General features: G+C 48.8%; 1 protein-coding gene across 3 annotated transcripts in view; it reads left to right on the top strand.

Moving 5' to 3' along the window:
* The first annotated feature begins 1,531 nt into the window (after positions 1-1,531).
* The window catches only part of ripor3 (RIPOR family member 3), a 30,682-nt gene continuing 7,244 nt past the window's right edge, over positions 1,532-24,969 (top strand). Inside the window, exons 1-12 of one of the 3 annotated variants that reach the window (XM_006639747.3) lie at positions 1,532-2,326; positions 16,067-16,189; positions 17,577-17,717; positions 19,846-19,924; positions 20,295-20,318; positions 20,842-20,895; positions 21,429-21,578; positions 21,841-21,904; positions 22,152-22,195; positions 22,504-22,629; positions 22,907-23,052; positions 24,451-24,580. In XM_006639747.3, the coding sequence (XP_006639810.2) occupies positions 16,089-16,189; positions 17,577-17,717; positions 19,846-19,924; positions 20,295-20,318; positions 20,842-20,895; positions 21,429-21,578; positions 21,841-21,904; positions 22,152-22,195; positions 22,504-22,629; positions 22,907-23,052; positions 24,451-24,580 (1,059 nt within the window). In that variant the 5' untranslated portion in view covers positions 1,532-2,326; positions 16,067-16,088. Of the gene's footprint in view, positions 2,327-16,066; positions 16,190-17,576; positions 17,718-18,152; positions 18,235-19,845; positions 19,925-20,294; positions 20,319-20,841; positions 20,896-21,428; positions 21,579-21,840; positions 21,905-22,151; positions 22,196-22,503; positions 22,630-22,906; positions 23,053-24,450; positions 24,581-24,969 lie in introns of those variants that run through there. The other 2 variants (XM_069179312.1, XM_015365169.2) reach the window with 2 other exon arrangements.

The following is a 24,969-nucleotide window of genomic DNA, read 5'->3' as shown; positions in this document are numbered from 1 at the left end:
TGTCTTAATTAAATTGTGATAACGAGTTCGTCCGTAAAAGGCACAGTGCACAGCGGATCACTTATTTAATCTGTGTACATTTGAAACGCGACGTAAGGATATAAATTGAGCGTCTAAAGAAAGATGGCCGTAAATGACTGGTAGACCAAAACAAAATCGGAAAAAACAAAACAAAACATTTTATGTTTATATGCTTTAAAAAAACATTATTCCGCATATTCAACTATATGAGCCTATTCTACTGCCAGCCCCCAGTCAGCAATAAAGCTGCGGTGTCAGTTCGGTGCTCATTTTTACTTGGTAACTTAGTTGCGTTTCTGGGCAACTGTAAAAATCCTGTTTTTTCTCAACGTGTCCAGGAACTGCAGGGCCGGCTGGTACCGACAGTTAGAGCCACACCGGCCGCTCAGTAGTGAAGCTGTAATGGTGTCGGTGGCGGTTTCCCACAGGACAGTGAAGTAGCTCGGTCCTCTGGGCTCCGGGCAAATGTTGGTTTTAAAAAATATTGTTTTTAAAGCCCTGAATCAGAATTTATGAGTCCTCAGACTCAAGGTCAGGCTCTCGCCCTGAACACACAGGGTAGTGAGAGGAGACGCTCCTTAAAACGGTGTCAAATGCTTAATGTTTCCTGTTAAAAGCTCGGGGTTTTTTCCCCTTCGCTGGTTTCCCGAGCCGCGTGTGGTCCCTCGCCATGTCGACTTCAGAGATTCACGCGAAAACCTTCCTGCGTGCCTTCACACACTCAGACAGGACGTGCAGTAAAAATGTTTTAACCCCTGAAAATTCAAATTCAAGTGTTTTTCTCCCCTTTTTCCAGGCTAAATGCCTAAGAAATTAAATGTTTGAAAAGTTTCTCAAGTGAGTAGCATGTATCTGCACAGCACAGATGCATAGACAGCTTTGATGAAGTCTAGAAATAACTGGTGGAAAGAGGGAGAGAAAAAGGAAAAAAGATCATAACTACACTAACTATACTTGAGGTAATTACTCAGCTTTTACCGTGGTAAAATCCCAATGTAAAATTTCATTCGGGGAGAGCCCCGAGTCTCGAACCTGAGAGACACCACTGGGATGGGCTTCCCAGCTCACCTCCTGTTCCAGGGCCCTTGTGGGCAGAGGAGAGGAAGGACCAGAGAGGTGCTGAAATGGTGAAGTCAGGACTCTTCCTCTGTGCATCTGCAGGGGCTTCCTGGACAGCACAGCACAGCTCATCTCAGCTCAGCTCAGCTCAACACAGCTCAGCTCAGCTCAACACAGCACAACACAGCTCAGCTCAACACAGCTCAGCTCAGCTCAACACTGCTCAGTTCAGCACAGCACAACACAACACAACACAGCACAGCACAGTGCAGCGCAGCACAGCTCAGCGCAGCTCATCAGACTGTGCTTATTGTCCTTCTGGAATACCCAGAGAGTCAGAGAGTTGGTGCTGGAAGGCTGAGTCTCATCTTCTCAAAACAGACGTTTGAGGCTAAGTGCAGGTTTATCTGCCTCTTCGCATGACTTTGCTGAAATTCAAGTTGGGCAGGAGTCTGCACGTTCATTTCCAGCGCTGACAAACTCGGGTGTGGAGTGCAGAGACGTGTCAGGGGCTCAGCTGTTGTTCTGTTCTGCGATGCGAAACAAAGGCAGAGGTAAACAGAACACACACACACTCGCACACATTCACTGCTGTTCCTTTCCTCTCACCAGCTCCCTTCTGCTCAGCTGTGCAGAAATCTGTTTGTCATTACCCCTGAAATAATGCTTTCTTTTCCTTTGCTCCTGGACTGCACAAGCAACTGTCACTTGAGGCAATTCGGAAAGCTTGCGTGAGGGGTACAAAGTGAGACTCTCCCAGCCTGCCTGCTGTTTGTGTTGTGGGAATTATTCAGCAGACACATTTTCAGAGCTGGAGGGACTTTCCTATGTTTTGGACAAGACAGGAGTGGTGGAGCTTGAGGGGAACAGGGGCAGGGAGAGACAGAGAGAGTGTGTGGGTGAAAGAGATAAAGGCACAGAGAGAGCAGAAGAGACAGAAAGAGTGCAGGAGAGAGAGAGTGAGAGAGTTGGAGAGAGAGAGCAGGACAGTGAGAGAGAGGTTCACTGGGTGCCTGGAACGTGAACAGCAGTTTCTGCAGTGAGCTGATGTGCTCAGGCTCTTCACAAGACCGTTTCTTGGGACCCTGTGTCATTACTGCCTCCCGGAGATCCCAGCGGACACGCACAGCTATCGGGGTGCTGCACATGGCCGGGCCGCCTGCCTGCCACACACGGCCCTGGAGATGAGCAGCAGACAGGGACCCCCGGACCCCCAGTGACCCAGAGACTCGCGCACCCCTTACAGGTAAGGACACACTTCCCTGTCCTTCCTGAAGGCTTGTTTTCTGCTCGGTTGGTTTTGTGTGACTTTGCACGCTGCCTTTTCTCTCGTTATTGAACCTGTTACACTCACGCTGCTCCAGCTTTGTGCTTCTCTTCAACCGTGCAGTTGCAGGGACTTTGTGCTCCTACGGTGTTGGTCGTGGATATGTTTCTGGGGGATGCTTTGAATTTTTTAAGAAAAGGAATTTTGGTAATTTAATATTTTGACCTTTTAATGTGCCTCTGCTGTCAGCACTGATCAAGAGGGACACAGACAGACATTTTGTCATTTGTCTTCATGACAGGGAGTGCTGTTTGGTTGCATCTTATTAAACAGAAACAGGCAGAGCTTTGATGGGCCAGTAGGTCTTCAATTATTCAAAACTGTTTTGTTTTCATTTTGTTCCTCTGAAACATTAACAGCAAAGTCCCTTTGCTGGGAAGCACACTGTACACACAAAGCACAGGGAAAGAGATCATGATCTCGTTGCACAGCTGTTTAATCCTCGTCAGTTTTTTTCCAAGCCGCATGTTTTTGTGCAAAACAACAACTCATACTGGAAATTTCACACTTGTAATCGCACTCTAAGAGATTTTTTGGAGATGGTCATGAGCATTTAAAATAATGAGAAATTATATTAGATAATTTTAAAAATAAATTATTTGTTTAAGACCCTGTGGCCAGAAGTTTGAAATGAATCTAGTGTCTTTGCAGTGGGAGTCTGATCGGCTTCACCTCCATCAGCTACACACTATGCGCCCTGTCTGAGCCCTGTCTGGCATGGACAGGCGTCCTGTTGTAACAGGAGAGCTTTCAATCTCATTGCCAAATACTACAGGGATTTAAAGAGTTAATAAAACATTTAATGCACTTAATAGTTTACGACTTTGCTACATTTAATTTGGGGAAATTTAATTTTTATGACAGAATAGTGATATTTGATCGTGCTTCCTCTCAGCCCCTAACAGAACGCGCTCAGTGTGCAACACGCCGAGAGGGCCCAGCGCCATGAGCCTTTCTATGGGCTACAGGCTGGGTCGTAATTCTGACTGTCCGCCGTCACTGTGATTTACGCCGCTGTGAACTGATATTGCAGCGTGCTCTCTCCGCGGCGCAGCCCCCCCGTGCCTGTGAGACAGCATTCCAAACTGATTTCCAGATGAAACCTGCTTGCTTGGGAAAGCTGAGCCCATGACGGGCAAGAACCCACCGGAGAAACGCCAAGCCTGAGTGGGGGGATTTCACGGAGGACAAATGGAATAAATGAATTAGGATGTTCAGGCTGTTCCCAAAAATCAAATACCCATCTGACAAAGTATGGTTTGGAGATGGCTGTGCACTGGCGGGATTCCTGGGTCTGAAGTTTAACAGTTATAAAACAGATTTAATTAAGACCATAAGAACATGAAAAAAACGGAATGCAATAACCGGTCACTGTTGGCTAACTGATTCGATTTTTTTGTTTTTAAATCGAGACCCCATTCAGCCATTTCTTGAAAGAAACCAGAGTATCAGCTCCCATGATGTGGAGGGGTCGATTCTCCCAGACCCTCACCACCCTTTGTGTAACGAAATGCCTCCAGTCCTCAGTTTCCGCACTGCCCCTTAGCTTGTACTGTTTGTTAGGGGTTCCTGCAGGACGGGTGCTGTCTGCTTCTACAGGAGTGGTGCTAGTAACTGAAATGGCAAATATAATTCAGGTAGTCTAAGAGGATGTTACAATCTGGTAATCTGCTCTGTTCATCTGGAGGTAGGTGAATATTGTGCTTGTGTAAAATGTTTTAGATTGTGTGTTACAGTGCTCAATGAATGTTTATGAAGGATACATAATCAGTAGAAGACTGCAGTGAAATGCATCTTCAAATGGCCTGTGCTCTGATAGTTCAAGACAAAGTGTTTTTGTAAAGTCTGCACTGTACCATGGTCTGCAAGAGGGTCAGAAAAGGAAAAAATATCTAAAGAAAGAGACAGCAGATGCTCGTTATGTCAATGACACTGTCATGTGTGATCTCCAGAAAACAGGAAATGCCACAGGTCCTGCCCCATTCCCACAGCCAGGGACACACTGAGACACTGCAAAGCGCTCACATTGCCCAGCAGAGTAGTACAGGACACACACTGGTGAAAATATCCTCAGGGTTCCTACAGAAGTGTCCTCATTCTCGGTAGGACTGGGACGTTTCTATAGAAACTCACAGCCGAGTTGCAGGTAACAGTGAACAGGGGTGAAGGATCTCGGCTGTAGAGTCTAGGCTGAGAAGATACAGAAGCAGACAGCTTCAGCGTTGTCAGGGACAATTAACAGTTCCCTCTCTTTAAACTCTTCAGGCTCGGCATCCCAGTGTCTTCTTGTAGCTCTTCTGCATCCATGACTGTTTCAGAACGGAGCTGGGTTTGCTTGGGTTGCTGAGTCCTCAACAGGGGGGAATTTTTGTACTAGGAAAGATATTTCCAAAATTTCACTTTCTGTAGACTCGTCCTGTGTGACATTGGTTTAAAAGAAAACTGGATAGAAAGTTCAGCATCTTTCCATGGTGTCAACTATGATGTCAACAGACTGTCAACAGTCTGTGTTCTGAAATTTCCAGGAGAAATTGCTTGATTTTTTCTGTTCAGATATCAGGACAGCAGAGACAGTGGGCAACCTGGTGGACTTGCACACCGCTGTGAGGAAAGTTGACTTTTCTACATATTTTCAGTCTCTTCTAGGGTGCAATCTGTGCTATGTGTACACATGCAGATCATTTACCACAAAATACTAAAGTGTCGTTCTAGTCTGCTTCAGATATAATCACAATAAAAACAAAACAAACACCTTATGTGCTTTTTACACAGCAGTGGATATTACATAAGGGTTTACTCCAGGAAACTTTTAAAAGGAAAACGCTTACATGCAGACTTATTTATAGAACCTAATCTGTCGATCTCTCTGCAGTGAAACAATGCATTTCTTATTTGGTTCACTACATCACTGAATCAGATGACCTTTTCCTCCTTGCTCACACTTATCCGGTGTGATTTGGTTCACAGACTAAGTTACGGGTTGTTGTGTTCCCTCTGCTGATCCCACCCAGAAACTCAACCCCTATCCCTCCAGCAGCACCATCTCTTTAAAATCAGATCTATATTCATTTGGGAAGCTCCCCCTGCAGCGGGTTGGGTTGAACAACTTACTCAAGCCCACTAGGGGCCCACCTGCCTTTTAAATCGCAGTATATTGGTGGCTTTGATGTCCTAGTGAAAAACTTAAAAGCATTTTACAAACACTTGCATAGCTCAGTGAGTAATCACCAGCAGGTCAGCATGACTGAGTCAAAGAGCGCGTTTCTAAAAAAAGGGAAGGGTATCGATATCCGAGTTGAGTTGTGTAGGGAGAGGGGAGCAAACAGGCCCACATCTGCCAAACTTCTTGGGCCCATAAGGGATCCCAGAGCCTCAGGGGTCAGGTTTCCCAGAGAAGCGTTTCAGGAGAGCTGAACCAGGGAGGCCATGAGGGAGACAGCAGCCCATGGTGAGGTGGTAGGGAGCCCCTCATGTTGTGTGTGAGTCCTCATACAGCTGTGCTCACCAGATGACAGCAGACGTGCCAGCTGCACTATCGACTGCCGAGCCTAGTAAGAGCTGGAGCAGCGCTGATAAAGACCATGAGGATCGGAGAGCTCAGAGCAGGAAAGACAACCAGCAACTTCACAGACTCCCTTGGCAGAGTCACCAGATTTTCCACAGCAGCTGGGTAAAACACCACCTTGAAAATCAGACTGCCAAGGAAAAAAACGTACCAAACGCCTCCCGAATCAATTAGCTGTCTGGTAGTAATGAGTTTGATTAAAGATAAGGTGCATAGAACAAAAGACAATTAAAAACCATCCTTAACCTGAATGTGTCTGTTCTAATTTAAACTATCATCGTGGTTTTGTGATAGATCTGTTGCCGGATGTCTTCCCCTTTATCCTCTTACAAAAGCCAACCATGCCCATAGGGTCCACTGGCTGTCATGGTCGCTGGTGTGCTCTGTGTGGAAGGTTAATGCTGTGGTCGTAGCCTTAAAGTTCTGAATCACAGCATCAGAGGGGAGCAGACGGTCTGGAGGTGTTGGGGTGCCAGCCCACTGGCGTGTTTGCGTGGTGTTGATCAATCGAGCGCTGTGGCGAACTGACAGTTGAGTGAAGGGAGAGCTGCAGAGGAGTCCGACACGTGTCCTGTTTACCAGCGGCTGCAGGACGGGCTTGCGCCAATCTCCTGCCGGCACACGGGCTGGAGGGTCGCGGCACGGCTGCCTGCGCCTTCCAGATAGTGCAAATCGTGCAAAGAGGCTCTCAGGGAGACGTGCGCTGTCACTCAAAGAGACATGCGAAAAAGAAAAAAGAAATGCAAAAACGGACACGTGCAGAATTGAGACTCCTTGGCTTTGACTGGCACTCCTGCTATGCAGAATGTTCTAGTTAAGATTTTCCTTTTTGCATTCCACAACACGGATTGTAGCGGATTCCTTGTGAAGAGGAAAGTGGGAAGACTTATAGATCCTATTAAATTATTTTCCTGATGATTCAAATAAAGCATAGCTCAGTCTCCGTCCGTAAGCCTTTAGAATAAAGCCATCAGCTTGCACAGTGGGAACCGTGCGCTCTCCGAATAATGACCCCGGACATTCGAAATGAACTTGGCACCCGGGTGCGAGAGTAGTAAATTACACAAGGAGAAGCAGGCATGAGGCGGCTGAGAAGACAGAGACGTTAACATGGCAGCGTGAGAGACAGAAGGAAGGAGAGATGGACGGACAGAATCTGGGGATTTGGTCACACTGACCGGGCAGTCAGTCGGCCTGGCCACCTGGACGAAAGTAGTTCAATGCTGTTTTATTTGTGGATATCCCCGAGCTGAGCGAAACTGAAGTCCTGGGTATCAGGCACTCTTGTTTGGCACAATCCTCCTTCTTGGAATTTGGACTTGTCTTTGAAGCCAGTGATTGATGTGTTAATGTAGTTTGCTTAAGAACTTTTATTTTTCCATCACATCTTTTGTAACCGACTTATGTTTCAGATGAAAGTCATCTGGGAAAAGTGCGTTTGCATATCGGACGCGCGGGACATTTCCCGAACAGCGCCATGTTCCTGCGGGGCACAGAGCTGTTGGTTATTAACACCACAGAGTCCTCACATGCCCAGCAACAGTACGGCACTGCTGCACAAGGCCTCAAGCAGCTGGAGACACTTTTGTCTCTTCATCCTGATCCGTGCAATAAGACTGTAACATGCACTGTATTGTGCTAGCATTCATTAATGCTGGCGATCGTTCAAAGAACTCTCATAAATTAGTGAAGAACATCAACCCTTATTTAAATCCATGCTGAATAACTGCTGGGATCATATTGCCATACAGATGATCCTCTAGTTTGGTTCTAATGATCATTTCCATAACATCACATGTCACAGAAGTCAGACTTAATGGTCTATAGTCACTTCGTTCGGCTTTGTGACCCTCGTTCTGGGTGAAAAGTTTCCCGGTCGATATGCCCTCCCCTCAGATGCATGAGGGCTGAAAGACTTTGTCTCCGAGGCTCACACCTGTTTTCCAACTGCTGTACGTACAGCTGGATGAAACCCATCCAGGCCAGGGCATCTGTTAATCTGAAGCTCTTCTCGTACCTGTAACTTCTGCCTCCACTACTCCAGAGGGCTGCTGCTGGGGGAGCGCTGCCTTGTGGGCCAGGGCTTGAAGAAGGGCGTGTGCCTGTCTGGGATCTCTCAGGAATGATCCAGACAACAGCAGGCGCAGCCCTGTGGCGCTGCAGGACAGGGGGTGTCCCCAGTCGCCACAGCAGACTCCCAGAGCTTAACCCCCCATCCGGCAGGTGGAGACCAGGCCACCCCAGGCACCATGGTCCTGGGACTCATTTAGTGAAACCTCCCCCGCCCTGCCTTTCGGGCTGTGTGTCTGCTGGCCCGGTTCAGGCCTTTCAAGTGGCTGTGGAGCACATGTGTTCTGCTTGGGCCGGGCCATGGCGACGTCCAATATGAAAAACAAATGTGCATGAAATGCAGCCTCAAAAAATAGGAAACAACTGCAGCAGAGCACAGAGCTGGCAGTGTTGGCCCCCTTTTAGCCATCTGTGTCACTCGAGGAATTTTTGTAAATCCTTTGTTATACAAAGCCATGTTATGCTGCCAAGTTCCAGCGGTGTTTTTCCTTGCGATATTTCACTTTTCACCTCTGAAGAAAAGACTCCACTGCTTGACGTATTTACCACTACTGTGACATGAAAGTTGTTTTCTTCCAAGACGCTGCTCTTGTAATGTGGGGACCTGCGGTGAGGACTCTCATTAGAAGCAGGGCAGGACTGAGACTGGACTCCCACAGTCCTCCAACCTGTGATGGCGGTCACAGAAGGGGGTTAGGCTGTTCGCCTGCCCCACCTGAAGGAACCTCACTGAGCTCTTCTCTCCTAAATCCTACCTGCCACAAAATACCTTTACCCCAAAAATCACCTCTGTTTTTAAGAGACAGATCTTTAGAGCCCTCGTATCCTAAAGCACGGAGAAGCATCTTTATCTCTGGTAGTTCCCACAGGTGATAATGTTAAGGATTGTCCCTTTTGCTGTTAAGGAAAATAACGAGAAACAAACTAACCTTATTTAGGGCCCTTGTCCGACCACCCTGGTAGGTTCCAAACCAAGTCTCCCAATAATGCGATGTTGTATCCCAGATTTCCCATGACACCCCTCCTACCCTGCGCACTTTGTAGGCTGAGGGTGTGTGTGGAGTATGTCTGTGGGAACTGGGCTCAACCTCACACAGTGTAGCCTGAGAGTGCAGACAGGTCTGCAGGCTGTGGGAGTGGAGGGTGCTCTGCACTGTGTGGGCTACATTGAAACACGTAAGGAACTCTGCTTCAGTCTGCACTGCCCTGGGGCCTCTCACTTTACACATAGCGAGGTGTGACCTGCCCCTATTTTTACCTCACAGCCTGCATTTCCTTTCTAGAAGGGTATTAAAGTGTGCAGACCTGACGAGCGGTGTGAGCTCAGAGGTACTGGACACAGGATGTCTTCGGTGGAGATCGCTGAACGCAGCTCCTGAGCTCACCATTGGGTTACTCCTGATGAAAAATATTGATTTATTTCAGAGACAAATCTTTTACATTTGTTCCGGAAGATGAACACATTAAAAATATTCTGCATCAGCAGAAACCTACATGTAGCAGCGTTTTGGGGGAGTTTGCCGGGATTTCTACAAGCACAGTGCATGCTTACAGCGACCAGCCAAGCTTTCTAAAGACCATTAACTGTCTGATGTGTTTGCAAGACCTCCTTTTACACCAGTGTATTCAAACATGAGCCAAGCATTGACCTTCTGCCTTCAAACACAGCACTATTCACAGGTGGGGAAAGGCTGAGGGTCTGTGTCTGAACGCAGTGCAGCGCTGCTAACTGTGCAGATCAAGCTTGGCTGGAGTGACTCTTGGTGCCCCTGACAGACCAGAGACTTCATTCGTCACTTCCTGGGCTGCACCTGATCCTCCCTGGACACAGGACTCTGCAGCGCCCCTGTGTGGGAGCTAACATATCAGCACATTACGAGACACATGGCAGCTCAAAAAGGCAGGAGTGGGTGTTATCTTGAATACCATCCACTGTGCTTCACAGGGCTAATCATGTACTTTCAGGCTGTAGAGAGTTCATCACTGAGGCTACAGCTGATACCTGAAGGTGATACCTTAATTCTCAATAAAATATAGCCAACTGAACAGAAACACACAGCACATTGCAGCATAACATTCTCAGAAATAAAGGGAAAATAATATTCATATGCAATTCCTAAGTTTGAAAGGCCTCAGATAACTATTGTTTCCCTTTCGGGGAGAGCTATCCCGTGATGTGCCGTTAATCATGTCAGACGAGAGGCAGACAGAGTGAGCTGAGTGAGGTGGGGGAGACTGTCTGGTGCAGGTGGGCTGTCTGTGTGTGTTTGGGGGCTCAGAAGTGACCTCTGACCTCACGCTGATTTACAGCCCCTCGAGGGGGCCCCGGTACAGCTCTGGAAGCGCAGTCAGTCATCCTCACCATGGTCTGTACATCACACCCTGGAGAGCCCCCCCAGTCACACACACCCACTCCTTCGCAGCCTGGAATCAGGCACACATAAGGAACTGATTTTGCAAAGAGAGCCCGTGCAATTCCTGATGTTACTTCAATAAATACATTTTCATTCTGACAATAGGTTCCTCAGCCTGGCCAAACCTATGTCAAGACCTTAGGGGTTCCAGTAAGATTACAAATGAGTAAACTACGCTGAGAATCAATGAGATAAGGAAGAGTCTGATTATAGACTTTACACTGGATTACTGCACGGACCAATGGCAATGATGCTGAAGACAGGCACTGCTCCCTTTCCACATTCCTCTCTCTCAGGCCCCTTCTCCTGAGCACTTTTCCACTTTTCCACTTTTCCAGGGAGGAATGCTCCGGACACCCCTGCTGTCTGTCCTCTGGCAGGTTCCACACACTGCTCTGTCTGTGCCCTGCCAGCTCCGCTGATCTCTTTTAAAGGCTGAAAGCAGAAAGACAGCCGGAACCTGCGGAGAGTTTTTCTTTCACTAACGTGTTGGAATCCCGACCCGAAACACAGCGGCAGCGGCTGCCAGGGACGCGGGAGGCACAGCGGTGCGCACCGGCTCAGAGCGCAGGGAGCGTTGGGAATGTGGAGGACTCACCTGGCTTTATGATTTCTACTGATATGATTATGTTTTCGATCTTCACTTTAAGCGCCGCCCGAGATATTCACCGCGTTTCGGCAGTCAGTGGAGGACAAGAGTGCAATAGTTTCTGTCCAGCGTCACTCCGGGCACCAGTCCAAGGGGCTTCAGTTGTCCCCCGGGACAACTTTAGTGTCGAAGTTAATTCGTGACTAACCCTCCCTGAGGACCCTCCGATTTCACTGGAAAGAGATCTGAAACAACACCAGACACTGCAGGAGGAGAAGGGAAAAGCGCCGTTAATTATGCTGTACGTCGTGGCCTGAAAGCGAGAGTAAAGGACGTTATTAGAAAGCAGGTATGGGCTGATGTGGAAAAGCGCTGTGTGTTCTCCTCAAGCACAGTCACTGCGCCGAGAGGACTGCTCCTCCACTGATGACGGACTCGACAGGGAGTGTGAGGCACTGTAGACACGCACCAATTTGGCTTTGGCGTTTATATGTTTGCATGAAGAAAAACAGAATCAAAGAATTTGTAAGCGCAAAATGCTAATTTCACACCCAGGCCTTTGCCTGTGCTTGTTGCACAGGGCCGGGAGCGCCGCTCACACTCGGACACCCTGCTGTCTCCTGGCTCAAGCACAGCCTGGGTCAGAGGTGACAGGGGGCAGCCTGGGACTCTGCAGCACTCCGGGTTGTTTGAGGGGCTCGAATCAAAGCGAACCTCCTGCACACCCGACACTGATTAGGAAGGAGCAGGATTCAGGACCCTCGGTACGCAGGGCTGCCCCGGAGCCCACTGGGGTAAACTGTGAGGCTGATGTGGACCTTGAGCAGAACAGGAACCTGGGAGACCCCCCACTCTGCAAACTCTGGACTGCACCTGCCTCCTGATGAGGGCCCTGTTCTGTTTAACTCAGCAATCTGACCAAGTTTGCGTTCAGAGTTTAAGTTCATCTGTTCTTCCGTTCATATTTACTAAGCCTGCATTCATAGCGAAAAGCTCCTATTCTAGGACGTTCACCCCATGACCCTAGACCCCAAGCTGCAGAAGAAGAGCTACATAGATGGGCCTGTTCTAGGCTGCAGGGTTGGGCTATGATGTGCTGAGAAAGAGAGATCGTGTGTCACATGTTCAGGACAGAGGCTTTTCTCAATCTCTTCAGGGCCTCCTCCATGATACTAATTACAGCACACGGAAGAAATTGGCTCTGATTAAATTTTGCATCATGAAGCTCGTGTCAATCAGAATGTACGCTATAACACAATGTGATGTCAGTTTTGTCTCGCTTGACAAGTGCAAAGCTGATGTGCTCTAAATACTTTGCATACGGAATCAGACTATTAACCCCTGCGTTTGCAGAAAATACCAATCAATATTTTCGAGCTTGCTTAAAGTATCATTTACCCAGAGAAGCTGTAAAGTGTCGGCCCACGCAGCTGACAAGGCGGGCCTGCGGTTGCTGGGGGTCACTCGTCCCCGAGACCCCAGGGCCTGATGGCGCACAGAGCAGCAGCACGGCGGGTGAGCCCTGACACTCTGCCCTGGGCGATTGTTATCGCAGCACAGCCCCCGGAGACCCTGCGCTAACGCTTCCTGCACGACAGCAAAAATGTCAGCTATTTTCAGAATCTGTTCTAAATTAAAAACATGCGGCTCCATCCTTTGGAAAAAAAAAGGGGCAGGGAAGGAAAATAAGCGAGGAAGATAGCGATCCTGACACAGAGAGAGGCGTGGGGGAGTGGCCTGTGTGCTCTGTGTTCCAGCCTTCACAGCTCTTATTTCATTAAGCCTGTTCGTCCTCTCGGGCTCTTCTTGAGCTGGTGGGGTCGTAGCCCATCTCCTCTGGTCTGGACTGCAGAGCCTTTGCCTCGTTAAGGTGACCATCCCCTTCCGACCAGCCCAAACGGAGTTACCAGCGCCCCCACCCCCCACACAGCTTCACGCCCTGGGTGCTGATACCAGTCTTGGGCACGACTCTGTGTGACGGCAGCCTGGCTATCAGATCCAGCTGTGTCTCTGGGTGCTGTGTCACACAGATTTATCTCCCAGTCAGGGCTGCTCCCTTCAGTGAGGAGGGGCCTGCAGGGGTCTTCTCCCCAGTGCCAGGTCCCAGCCTGCCCTGAAGCCTTGCTCATTTTGTGCTGCTGGAGTTTGATCACTCACACTGCCTGTTACGAGCCATGCTTAACCAAGCCGAGAAGGAAATGTGTATAATATGATGATAAGGGTGATTTTTCTTGTTCAAATCATTAAAAATAACAAACAGATCGCCAAGCTTGGAAGAGGTTGTAATTCCTCCAATTTTTCCTTCTCTCCTGAGCCAGACAATGGTTCGAAAGCAGTTTTACTAACTGGATGAGGTCCCTGAGCTAATATTTGCACTGGCAGGGGGTGCAGTCTGAAGCACAATGGTGGAGACCAATTATGTTATAGTCTCTGAATAAAAGTTAATAAAGTGTCAAGGCTTCAGAGATGTTAACAAAACTAAAGAATAATTGTTTAACTCTGCCCTGCCACATGCTGTACAGCCACATACAGACACTGTAAGCGCAGAAAATGTCTTACTATACGTTCACTGAAAAGTGCAACTTGTTTATATTTCACTGGCAGTGCAAGCAATATGTATCATGTTAATGATTCCCTTTATCATCTCATTCCAATTAAAACCCAAACTGGGGATTTGTGTAGCATGAGGAGTATTTTCCAAATATCCATTGTTAGCAGACTTAGCTGACCGGGAGCCCCAGATCTCACAACCTTCTCTTGTCACAGCTGTAATTCTGTAATTTTAGAGCAACAAGTTAATTCATTTGAATGACAAGTAATTGAAAAAAAAATACTTGTCCCTTTTACAGTTTCTTAAATAATTACTTTGGAAATAGAAGGGAAGGGGGTCAGTTAAAAGAATCAGATGGAAAGAGATGAGAAAACGAGGAAAGGAAATGCAGGAGACATCTGGCCCTAGCAAAGCAAAGGTTTCTGCCTTCATGGGCTGTGCTTGGAGATGTCTGTGTCTGTAATTCACAAACATTGAGGGCCTTGTGGAACAGGCAGAATCACATTTCTACATCTGCAAAAAGCCATTATGCTAAATTAAAATCCCACTAACACTACTCCCCAATAAATTTCAGTTTTATTACTCCTGGCTGCTGCACATTTGTGTAATTTGCGCAGGACCTGGGCTCTCCAGGCAGGGTAACGGCTCTCCTCCTCAGTGCTGTTTAACTGGGAGGGGTAAATATTTACAGCAGGAGCCAGCTGATCGAAACCCTGGCCCCAGGTCTGTCCCGGACAGCCCCTTCATCAAGAGGTCAGCCGGGAGCTGCCAGAGGAAACCGCCTCTCCATTAACGCCTGCCGAGATTTATTTCACCAGCCGCTGCCAAGTCCAGACCAAAAACACAGATCCGTCAGCGAAGAGAAGCAAAAATAATAATGAATTTCACAACACACACACAGAAACCTGCAGAATATCACAGGGACTAGCGAGGAGTAAAATTAAATCCAAGAGCACGTAGAGGTTAATCCCACACTCAGAAGTGGGACAAAAAAGAACAAAGTTTCGGCTGTTGATCCTTCTTCGGGTGTGAAGGTTTGGTTTTCCACTTCCAGCGTGAGATTATCTTCTACTCGATCCCGTGCAGCTGCCTGCACTAATCTCTTAAAATAAAACATTACAGGTCACTTTCTTACAAGTGTTTTTACAATGTGGGTAAATGACTGTGAACAGTCACACTCCGGCTGTGTTTACCATGGTAACGTGGTGCAGTATTTCTCTTGCTGTTGGCATGCTTGGAGTGAGCATTCAGTTTGACTGCAACACCCCAGTGTGCCTCTGCGCTTTCCCAGGATTCCCTGTTCACTCAGCGCACTGGAGAGCACCCCAATAGCACCCCACTTCCTGCACAGGTGTGATTCAGGGAAGAGGGGAGACCTGCAGCCAGATTCTGCTGGAAAACATCTTCACTAAAAGAGAAGAAGAGGGGAGCCTTCTGGTAGAACCACAGGGGTGTTAACGTCAGGAACTCTTCTACTCTATTAAGTGACCTTTTTTATTCAGTAGGATGCTTTCAAAATCAAGCGTGCAAAAGAGACAAAAACTTCAGAATCTCTTTTGTTTGGTTTTTAGTCTAAATTACAGCCCTGCCATAGACAGACCGCACAGCGTCTCCTCGTTGTTCCGGCTAGAAACCAAGATGACTGAATTTCTCCGGGCGGCCAGTCCCCCACGAGCCGCAGTGACATGAGTTACGGCCTGGAGAGAAACATCTCTTTCTGGGTTTGTAATTAGACATTTCCCCATCCTGGGCTGGGCTACCCCTGTCCCCCCGGTGCCTCTCCCACAGACACACAGTGTGCAGCTCCAGCAGAAGCCCTGTTAGCAAGAGTTTGATTATATTTCAAAACCGCCTGAAGTCCAGATCTTGTGCACAGAGAAGCCCAGTTTTCACACAGAAACGAGACAGATAATGTCTCCACTGGTTTGTTTAGGTAGAAAAATGTTGCCATCCTGTTGAAATGAAATGCATTTTGGGAATAATACAGAAATCCTCTCCTCGCTTTTAGAAATCACCCCCCAGGTCAAACGCTGCTACATTAACCAAAAGGCTGTTTCTGAAGAATCAGGGACCCAGTCTCCAGCGTGTCCACCTGCCCGCTCCTTAAAGCACTTTCACCCCACCGCTGTAAGCATCTCAGCCAGCTTTGCCCGGTTTTATTTTTTTAACCTCCGAAGCTGATCTGAACAAGACTCAGTTTGCTGTACTGCGAAACGCTTGCTGAGAACCAGCTCCCACCTGATGCCCCCGTGCCCTTGTGCCAGGAGCAGAGGTGCCGGCCCTGCGGGCAGCCCTGGGCTGCGCTGTGCTTCTGCAGCACACCTGCGGCTTCGCTTTGGGGTGCTTTCTGCGGGATACCCTGCCACAGGGGCAGAAGCACCGTCGAGCCGAGCCCCAGCAGGGCTTCTGTCCATCCCGGCTGTGAAAGATGGCCGCCTGTGTGTCCTCACAGACGCTCTGTCTGCTGCAGGGTCCCCCCGGGCAGCAGCGGGATGTCGGTGAAGCTGCGGTTCGAGAGCCCGGCTGAGGGCGAAGGTGTCAGGAGGAGCCGCTCCTTCGCGGGATTCGGGACCCCTCTCAGCCGCCACGCACGGTGAGGCCGCCCACCGGACCCCCGCCAGCAGCAGAGCAGTCCTGCGGGTTGTGGAAGCGCCTTCAGCTGGTTTGACCCAGGAGGGGGCACCAGTCAGGCGGCTGCGTGAGGGAAGGAGGGGTGGCGCCCCCTGGCTGGCCAGCACTGGCCACACCGGAGACGGCGGCCTGCTCTTCCCCTGTCTGTGGACTGGTGTGGCGACGAGAGAGACAGCAGCTGTCTCAGACACACAGCCGGGGGGCTGGAGCCAGGCAGGCAGAGAGCAGCGGGCTGTGCAGCCTGTTCGAAGCCACAGCCAGTCACTACGAGGTGCCACACGAAGCTGCTTTATGCCAGCTTATCGAATAAGAGATCCGCCCTCCTTAACTGATGCCCTGTGGGAAGTTCACCCATAGCCTCTTTCTTCTCTGTTGCGAAACACATAATACTAAAATTAATGCATAAATGACATTTATAGAGAGCTATTCATCTCAAAAGATCCCAAACCCCTCTGAAACTACTTCACCAGTTCAATAAGGGGGATTTCCGGGAGGTCAGATTGTGCGCCAGACCCAGAGTGGAATTTAGCCAGGACTCTGGGGTTAGAACATTTTAACCAGTCCCGAGTAAATGCCTCAGTTTGCTTCAGCAGACAGTGTGTGGATGACAACTGGGATAGACAAGAAACCAGTAATCCCTTCACTTCTGCTGCACTGACTGTAAATACAAAGCACTGACATTAGAGGAATGAATCCCATTGTGAGCGTTCAGCTTCATTGTCCCCTCTGTGCAGAAGAGCAAGCTTGCACTTTACAGCTTCCACCTTAATAGCTATGAAGGATGGCCTAATTGCAGTTCTCAAGCCCCACTGACATGGAGGCTGTAGTAGAAAATACGTACCGCTCACACAAACAAAAATTCAGATGACAGGCTGTAATACCCTAAAGACAGTGGAAGTGGATGCAAAATGCCATCGTCAGAAATCCAACAGGCTATTAATGGCAATGAGAAGTCTGGAACACAGGCATTGTCTCAGTATTTTAAGCAGTGCTCAAATCCCTGCACTTAGATTATAGGTATTTCAAGGCTGAATCATTTCTACTACAAACAGGATAATCATGTGGTGGTTGTACCCACACAGTGACACTTAGGAGCTGCTAAGACTCAGATGAGCACCGTGTGGAGGAGAACAGCTCCTCGAAATCATGCCAGGATGCACAAGCAAAGAACCCCGAGTTCCTGAGCAGAAGAGTAATTGCTCCTGTTCCTCAGGGTCCATGGCCTGTGTAGGTTTGAACATTAGAAACATTAGAAGTGGTTACAAATGAGACAAATGAGAGGAGGCCATTCGCCCCATCTAGTTCTTCTGAAGAGTGGGCGTTCTTTGGTGTCTCCTGTCTCTCTGCAGGGTGTCCTCTGTGCGGAGCTCAGTGAGGTCCAGAGGCTTCTCAGGGAAGTCTCCCAGAATGCCCCACTCTTCCAGGAGCCCGGTGGCGTCTCAGCCAGAGCAGGTGGAGAGGGTCTTCCAGACACTGCGGAGGGGGCTGAAGTGAGTAAGCACCGCCTGCCCTGCAGTCATGTCGAGAACAGCCGGGGGCGAACCGAGCAGCCCCAGAGCTCTGCAGTGTGAACACAAGCAGGTCCTGACCCAGGCGGGACACGAGCACAGCAGCCAGGGGTCATGGGGACTGGTGCAGTACACTGCCTCAAGAGCAGGAGTGGTCCATGGCACACCATGGTAAAAGTGTGGAAGAGCCCAGCGGTGTGCTGAAAGGCATGTGGGAAAGGAAACAGTAAACGTTCCTGAGGCCATGCACCAGGACTCTGAGAAGACTAATGAGTCACTCTGTGGCAGTGTAGGCGGCCTGATCGCTTCATGACGTTTCTTCTTCCTGAGTTGTGTCTGGGGAGCAGTGCCATGAGACATCTGCCCCAACCCCCCCCAGTCATACTGCACCAGCCCCCTCACCCTGCCCCCAGACTCCCAGACGGATTCCACGGATATCTGCTCATCTGGGTACCCACACAGGCGGGAACAGTGGGAAGATGCCACAGTTCTGGCACAGGTTAGACATGTTTGTTGCTTCTATCCTGGGAGGATTATTTAGAGTGTCAGTGGCCAGCCATCAGCTGACCTGGGGGGAGAGTATTATTGTTGGGAATCTGAGACGGATGTGGACAGAAAGGAATGGCTTGGAGCAGCGAGTTTAAACAGATATCAAAGAGTGTTTAACAGTTTGTACACACTGCGTCACACTATCCCACTCGTCGCTTGGAGAACATGATACTAAAGTTTAACATGAAAGGAATCCTGGAGAGCTCTTTGTGCTGGAAGCTAATGATCCTGTATAAATTCAAGCAGCTAGAAAAATATACAGTCAAATTCTTATCCCTAGCAGAAGATGAGATGAGATACTGTACATGAAAACAGTCCGAGGTTTCTGAGTTCACGACAGCTCCAGCCAGCAAACAGATGGAAGACTTCTGACTGCTCGTTTGAGAAAGTGTGAAACACTCTCCTAGGAAGTGCTCCAAGAACGTGCACTATTTCTTGAAAGTGAAACAGAATACCATTTCATTCTGGGTAGCCTTTTCATTTTTTGCAATTCTGATGAATCAGCAATTGAAATTCAGGAAGTAATTCAAGACACTGCATATAAAAATCCTGCAGTTTAAAAGCTTTAGAAATGTCCTCTGAGGTGCTTCACCCTGCTAGTACTGTGATCACACTGCGATTTCTCCATCTGCTGTAGCCTCCCTGACAGCTGATGTCTCATACTCAAAGTCTTCACGCACTGCGGTGAGGCAGAGGACTCGTCAGGCACTGCAGTCCTGCAGCCTGCAGAGACACACAGTCCACAACGCTGTCACCTAGGCAATGACCCGGAGCTCAAAAATCGATGGAGAAAGGAAAAGGTCGGCTGGGATGTGTAAAATGACAAGAAAAGGGAAGGGTTCTGTAGCTCCATGATTGCATGCCACAGTTAGCCAGTGTAACCAGGTGTTGATGTTAACGTCAGTCTTTATCCCAGGCTGATGTACGAGACTCTTACTATCCAGCATCTCCACACACCCGTTACACTGTGTTGACTGTGCTGCTAATCAAAGACTCGTGGACGTCCTGACAGCACAATGGCGCAGGAGAACCTTGAACAGCTGCTCCTCAACAGCTCAGCACAGATCCGGGGGAGGCGTCCTGCCGTGAGACCCAGGGGGCTGCAGAGCAGCTCTTCTCACCTCGTCTAATGAGACCAAGGCTGCTGCTGCACCTCACAAGCCAATCTCAGCACTGACGTGAAACAGGCACCAGAAGGAGGATGCACAACATTGGGAAGTGAATACAGACAGTTTCCTCTTTGGAGAGCTAGGGAGGAAGGGTTTGCTGCTCAATGCTATGAGTCACGCTGTCGTGCCCAAGCCAAGCGAATAGAGTCTGTCAGCAGAAGGCATTGCACAGTGACATCCATCACCGATCCCTGCCTGATCAGGCCGATCTCCAGATCTCCCCATCCTCTCAGCAGAAGGCGATCCTAGAAAAGTGGGCTGGAAGTGGGAACAATTATGTGACACAGCCTCTGGGCATGACAGGCCAGAGGCAGGGGCCCCAATCCTGCGGCCAGTATACCAAGTGTGTTCCTGCTGCTCTGGCTAACGGGGTGCTGCTGTCTGCTTTGCAGGGAGTACCTGGAGGGGCACCAGGCAGAGCTGGACTTCCTGACTGCTCAGCAGCGGGACAGCAAAAGGATCTCCAGACTGGTAAACATGCACAGGAGCCGCAGTCGAGACAAGCACCTCACTAGGTCTGGCCATGATCTTAAGTCTTGAGGTGGGGGTCTGGGGGCTGACATGTCTTGGGGGTTTTTGAGGTTACCAGTGTGAGTAGCTCCCAAGGACCTGCTGGCCAGCACTTGGAGAATCGCACAGGCTTCTCTTCAGGCCTCAGCTACATGCCTTATTCACAGAACTGTATGTTTCAGGTTAGGCAGTCAAATGGTGTACTTAATGTAATAAGATTTTCTGCCCTTATAAGTTCGTTATCCTCATGTGTAGTCATGAGATATTTTACAATGGCTGCCTGAATGGATTGGTGTGACAATCTGTAATCATCTTGTTTTTGTAATTACAGGCGTTCCTGTATGACCTAGAAAAGGTAAGGTATGACATTCACCGCCTTTGTCTCTTTTCTTTAATAAAATAATTTAGTATTCTAATTGTGTTCACAACTGAATTTAGTAAGCAAAATATATAATGCCATTTCATTTAGATGGAGTTAAATACCAATTGAATTCATTTATTGATTTTATAATGAATCTTATTAACCTGAATTATATTTAACACAGTTACAATAAGCTAATCCTTGATACAGGCACTCTTGCTTCATTGAAAGATGGAAATCAGATTGTGGAGAGAAGTTAATTAAAAATAAATTAGATGGCTTTTCTCCGTGTGATGCAATTATAAATCAATTCAAGCACTTCAAGTAATAAATGTCATTACCACAAATGTGGCATTGTTATGAATGTGGACCTGTGGATCTAAATTGTCATCCCTTGGACTTGTGACCTGCTCTGGAGATCTTTGGAATGCTGTGCCACATGGCCACGGCAGTCCTTCGGAAATGTCAGCAGTGGTTGCTCACTTTGTAAGACGCCCTCTTTTGTTTCTTGATGAAGGAAATCAGAGCGCTGGAGAGGTACATTCGACGGCTGGAGTTCCACATCAGCAAGGTAGCTGAAAGCACGTTTCCCCAAAGGCTTTGCACGTAGTACGTAAATCTCGACAAGCTGCTGCTCAGCACAGAGCTTCCTCTAAGATACTGAATGTATTTCAGAATGTGACAAGTTTTCTAGAGTATTCATGACAGTCCCGTTTGTATTCCTGTATTTGTGTGCACGTCCCATGGATCCTGGCTCAGGTCTTCAATACACCAGTGGGTTTGTAAGAAATGTCTGTTGTTGACATTGTGGGTGATGATCCCAGGGTCTATCTGGAGTCACTACGAGGGGACGTTTCCTCACATTGACACTCCTATACAAACGCTCTCACGTGAGCAAGCGAGTCTTGCAGCATCCGAGCGGCCGTCGGTTTGTCTTGGGGGTTACCTCACCTTTAACTTGACTTTTCAAGTGAGCAGTTTGAGAGTCCGACTGAGCCTGCAGTGCTGGTTGCAGACAGTTCTGTGAAGGATGTACCCTGTAGTTTGCCGCAGTACGCCCCGGTACCGGCGGAGTAAAGTGTGTCCCCGCGCTCTGTGCCGCAGGTGGAGGAGCTGCACGAGGCCTACGCCATCCAGTGGCGGCTGTGCACCGGCGCCGCCAACATGAAGAGAGCCTTCGCCCTGTCGCCCTCCACCAGGGCGTCCCGCGAGAGCCTGCTGCAGCTGGGCAGGAGCCAGCGCCAGTGTCTGGAGGTAGGGGGCGCCATCCGCCGGCTGAAGCACGAGCCTTAACACAGCTCAGGTCCCGGGAAGAGCTCGTCCTTCCGGGGCTCCGGGGGTTCCAGTCTGGGCAGGAAGTGCAATGGAAAAGCGGGACACGGGGGCTCCTCCAGACTGGCGGGTGGGCACTGTTGGCCTGTCTGCTCGGAGTTTGGTTTATGAGCAGCAGAGGGGGCGGGTTGTTTATTGAATCAGCCCTTGCATGATCTCGTTGATGGTCTTTCCTTTCTTTCAGGACATGTTCATGATGGAAGGAGAACTTGAGCTTCTCTTAGGAGAGCTTCACATAAAGATGAAAGGTACTCGGAGTCGAGCCAGCGAGGAACATGGCTCTTTCTGTCTGCAGAATGTCTGGTTTCCGAGCAGACATTTGATTTAAGGGTCTGTTGGCTAAGTCAGGGCTCTTTACTGCCATCAGAGTCCACTACTGAAATAACTCTTATGGCATTTTTGGCATTTTGATATTCTATTGCACTTTGATTGATTTAAAGAAGATGAGATGTATTAATTTCACATTGTTGTTCTGCGTCTCTGTCCCATTTGCAGGGCTGATTGGGTTTGCGCGTCTTTGCCCAGGGGATCAGTACGAGGTGGGTCTTTCCCTCGTTGTGCTGTTTCTGGGACTGAATGGCTCAACTCCCTCACACAAGACTGAAGAGGACACACGCAGATTAGCCTAAGGAAGGACTTTATGTTTTCAGTTATGTAGTCAGTCTAATTATTTAATTGACAGTTCAATTGTTAATACAGGCAGGCTTGAACATGTATTGTAGATAAATTACGGTGTTTTATAGATACTTGAACCACTGACCAGATGCCTCTAGGCCCTTGGGGAGTGCGACACCCGTAGTCTAAAGCAAAGGGCTTGATCAGACAACCTGTCTGCCCTGAACTCCAGGTGCTGATCAGGCTGGGCAGGCAGAGGTGGAAGCTGAAGGGGAAGATTGAGGCAGATGACAGACAGTCCTGGGATGAGGAAGAGATGGTGTTCCTCCCTCACATACAGGAGAACTTTGAGATAAAGGTGAGTGATTGAATGCAGAGTCAATCCATCATGTACTAGAGCTTAGACCTTTGTCTAAACTCCTACACTTCACAGCCTTGTAAACCTCCGTTGACCAACACTGATGGTCAACATCAGACAGACTCAGACAGATTGCAACAACCCGACTTTTTCAAACTTGGAGATACTGCCATTGCTGCCTGAGAGTGAAGCCAGTGACTGCACCCTCTGTGTATCAGGCATGGCTTGCTGCAGGCCCACCTGTGCTGTCGGATGACCTCTGACCTCTGTTTCCCAGGTAACCGAGGTGAAAGGGCTGGGCTCAGTGCTGGTGGGGGTCGTGACTTGTGAGAGCTTGGACTTCTTCCAGGCCAGGCCACACATCATGGTGGTGGACATCACGGAGCTGGGCACGATCAAACTGCAGATGGAGGTGATGTGGGAGTGAGTATCACATCTTCACCCTGACTGAATCACAGAGTGCCATTCTGCTAACCTAAAACCTGCCCAGATGCAACTTGTTCTGCTCCTGCAAGTTTCAGGTTAGCAATTGGGTTCGGGTTTAAAGTTAGACTGGGGTTTAGTTTGGTTTGACATTATAGCAATGCTTAGCGTGAGGTTTAAGGTCCAGGTTAGGTTACAACTAACCAACAAACCATATCATGCTCAGGGAACTACAGGAAAACACTGGTAGACTTTGGTTAAAAACAATAAAGATCAGACACAGAAACTGAACAGTTGACATCATTTCAACCACTGACAATGCAGAAAGAGAGAGCAGGAGGGAAGGAAGCCCTTTGTCCATTCATTCTCGTGTTGGAGGGACCTGTGTGTTTTCTGGTGGGTGTGTCTCGGCCAGTGTGGTGTTACAGCTCTGCTCTGAAAACCCAAGGAGGGCATCTGGCCTGCGCTCAATAAAAGTTGCTGGTGAGGAGTTTACAGACCCCAGGTGGAGGGTGCTTTCTGAGTTTCAGTTTTATGAGCAAAGTTAGCTAAAAAGAGCATGACCTCAGTTACAAGGGTGCAGGGTCCACTCTGCTACTCTACAAGCAGCGCTGGTACTCCAGTATACAGCAGCTGCCATTCCAGTGCCCTCTGACTCACTTGCAGTCAAGACTCATCCAGATTAAATCTCCCTGGCTGTCATCATGCAGCAAACACTCCCGACCCTCTGCTTTAATTAAATGGAAAATCGATTACAGTGTCCTAATCAGCACCAGGCAAACAAAGCACAAGGAAAACCTCCATGAGGAACCAGGTGACATGGGTCCAGGGCGGTGGGCTAGTTTTGTTCTCTGCACGCATGACTTTCCCTGCAGCTGCCTGAGAAACAAAACATCCCCAAAGCCAAGCTGACAGCTAAACAACTTCAGAATCAAATCAAACACCTAAAAGCAGGATGATTATAATTAAACCAGCTTCAAAATGACGCCTTAGAATGTACTGTGGTGTAGTCTGTAATAAAAACAAGCAACACTGTTTATAGTTGATGAAGCAGAAGGGTGATACGTGGGCATCTATCTGAATGACACTTAACTTAAGACAAAGAACAGGAGGCACCTCTTTAACCCAGATGGCAGCCTGCCCAGCCGTGCTCTTGAAGCCGATACCCAGCCTGGTTCCAGGAACCAGCAGGACGAGATCCTCCTGACCACCCAGCAGCCCGGCTGGACCACATGGCCCCCCCCGCTTGCGGCTGCTCTTGTGTTCTAACTCCAGGTGTCTGCCTGCGCAGCCTGCTGTTGCCTTAGAAGCGAGTGCCTGCAGCCTGTTAAGCACAGAAAGGATCAGACTGCTGTTCACTGGGAGTGTTCACTCTAACACCTGCCTCTGCCCCTCCAGCCCCTTTGACAGCGGAGAGACCAGGCCCATGAGCACCTCCACCAGCAAGCTGTCTGTTCCCAGTCGGAAGGGGTCGCTGTACAGCTGGACTCCACCCAGCACCCCCAGCTTCACGGAGAAGTACTTCATTGTGAGTGTCTGCTTCAGGAAGCCATTCTTCAGCGCAGGGTTTGATCAGGGGAAGAGCGTGGAGCAGAACGGAAAAGGGACGTTTCTCGAGTGCTGCAGCAGCATTTCGCTGTGTGACCTTGTGAAATCCTGGCTCACCCACAAGGTCACAGTAATGCCACGTCAGTCATAATTAACCTGAATAAAATAAGCAAGAAAATAGACACATCTTCATTGCTGAAGATATCTCAGTGTCTCTAAATTGGTTACACTTTAAGTTCAACAGGGCACTAACTAATCACTAACTAATAATTAACTCATTCACAGATGTATCGAAGAATAATGCCTTGTCAAGACCTTTTCAATGATTTAAGCAGAAAATGAATTCTGTACTTGAGTGGATGAACAAAT

Source organism: Lepisosteus oculatus, chromosome 16 (genome assembly GCF_040954835.1).
Source record: "Lepisosteus oculatus isolate fLepOcu1 chromosome 16, fLepOcu1.hap2, whole genome shotgun sequence".
NCBI lineage: Eukaryota > Metazoa > Chordata > Actinopteri > Semionotiformes > Lepisosteidae > Lepisosteus > Lepisosteus oculatus.
Note: the sequence above shows the minus strand (reverse complement) of the source record. Positions and strands in the feature narration are given on the sequence as shown.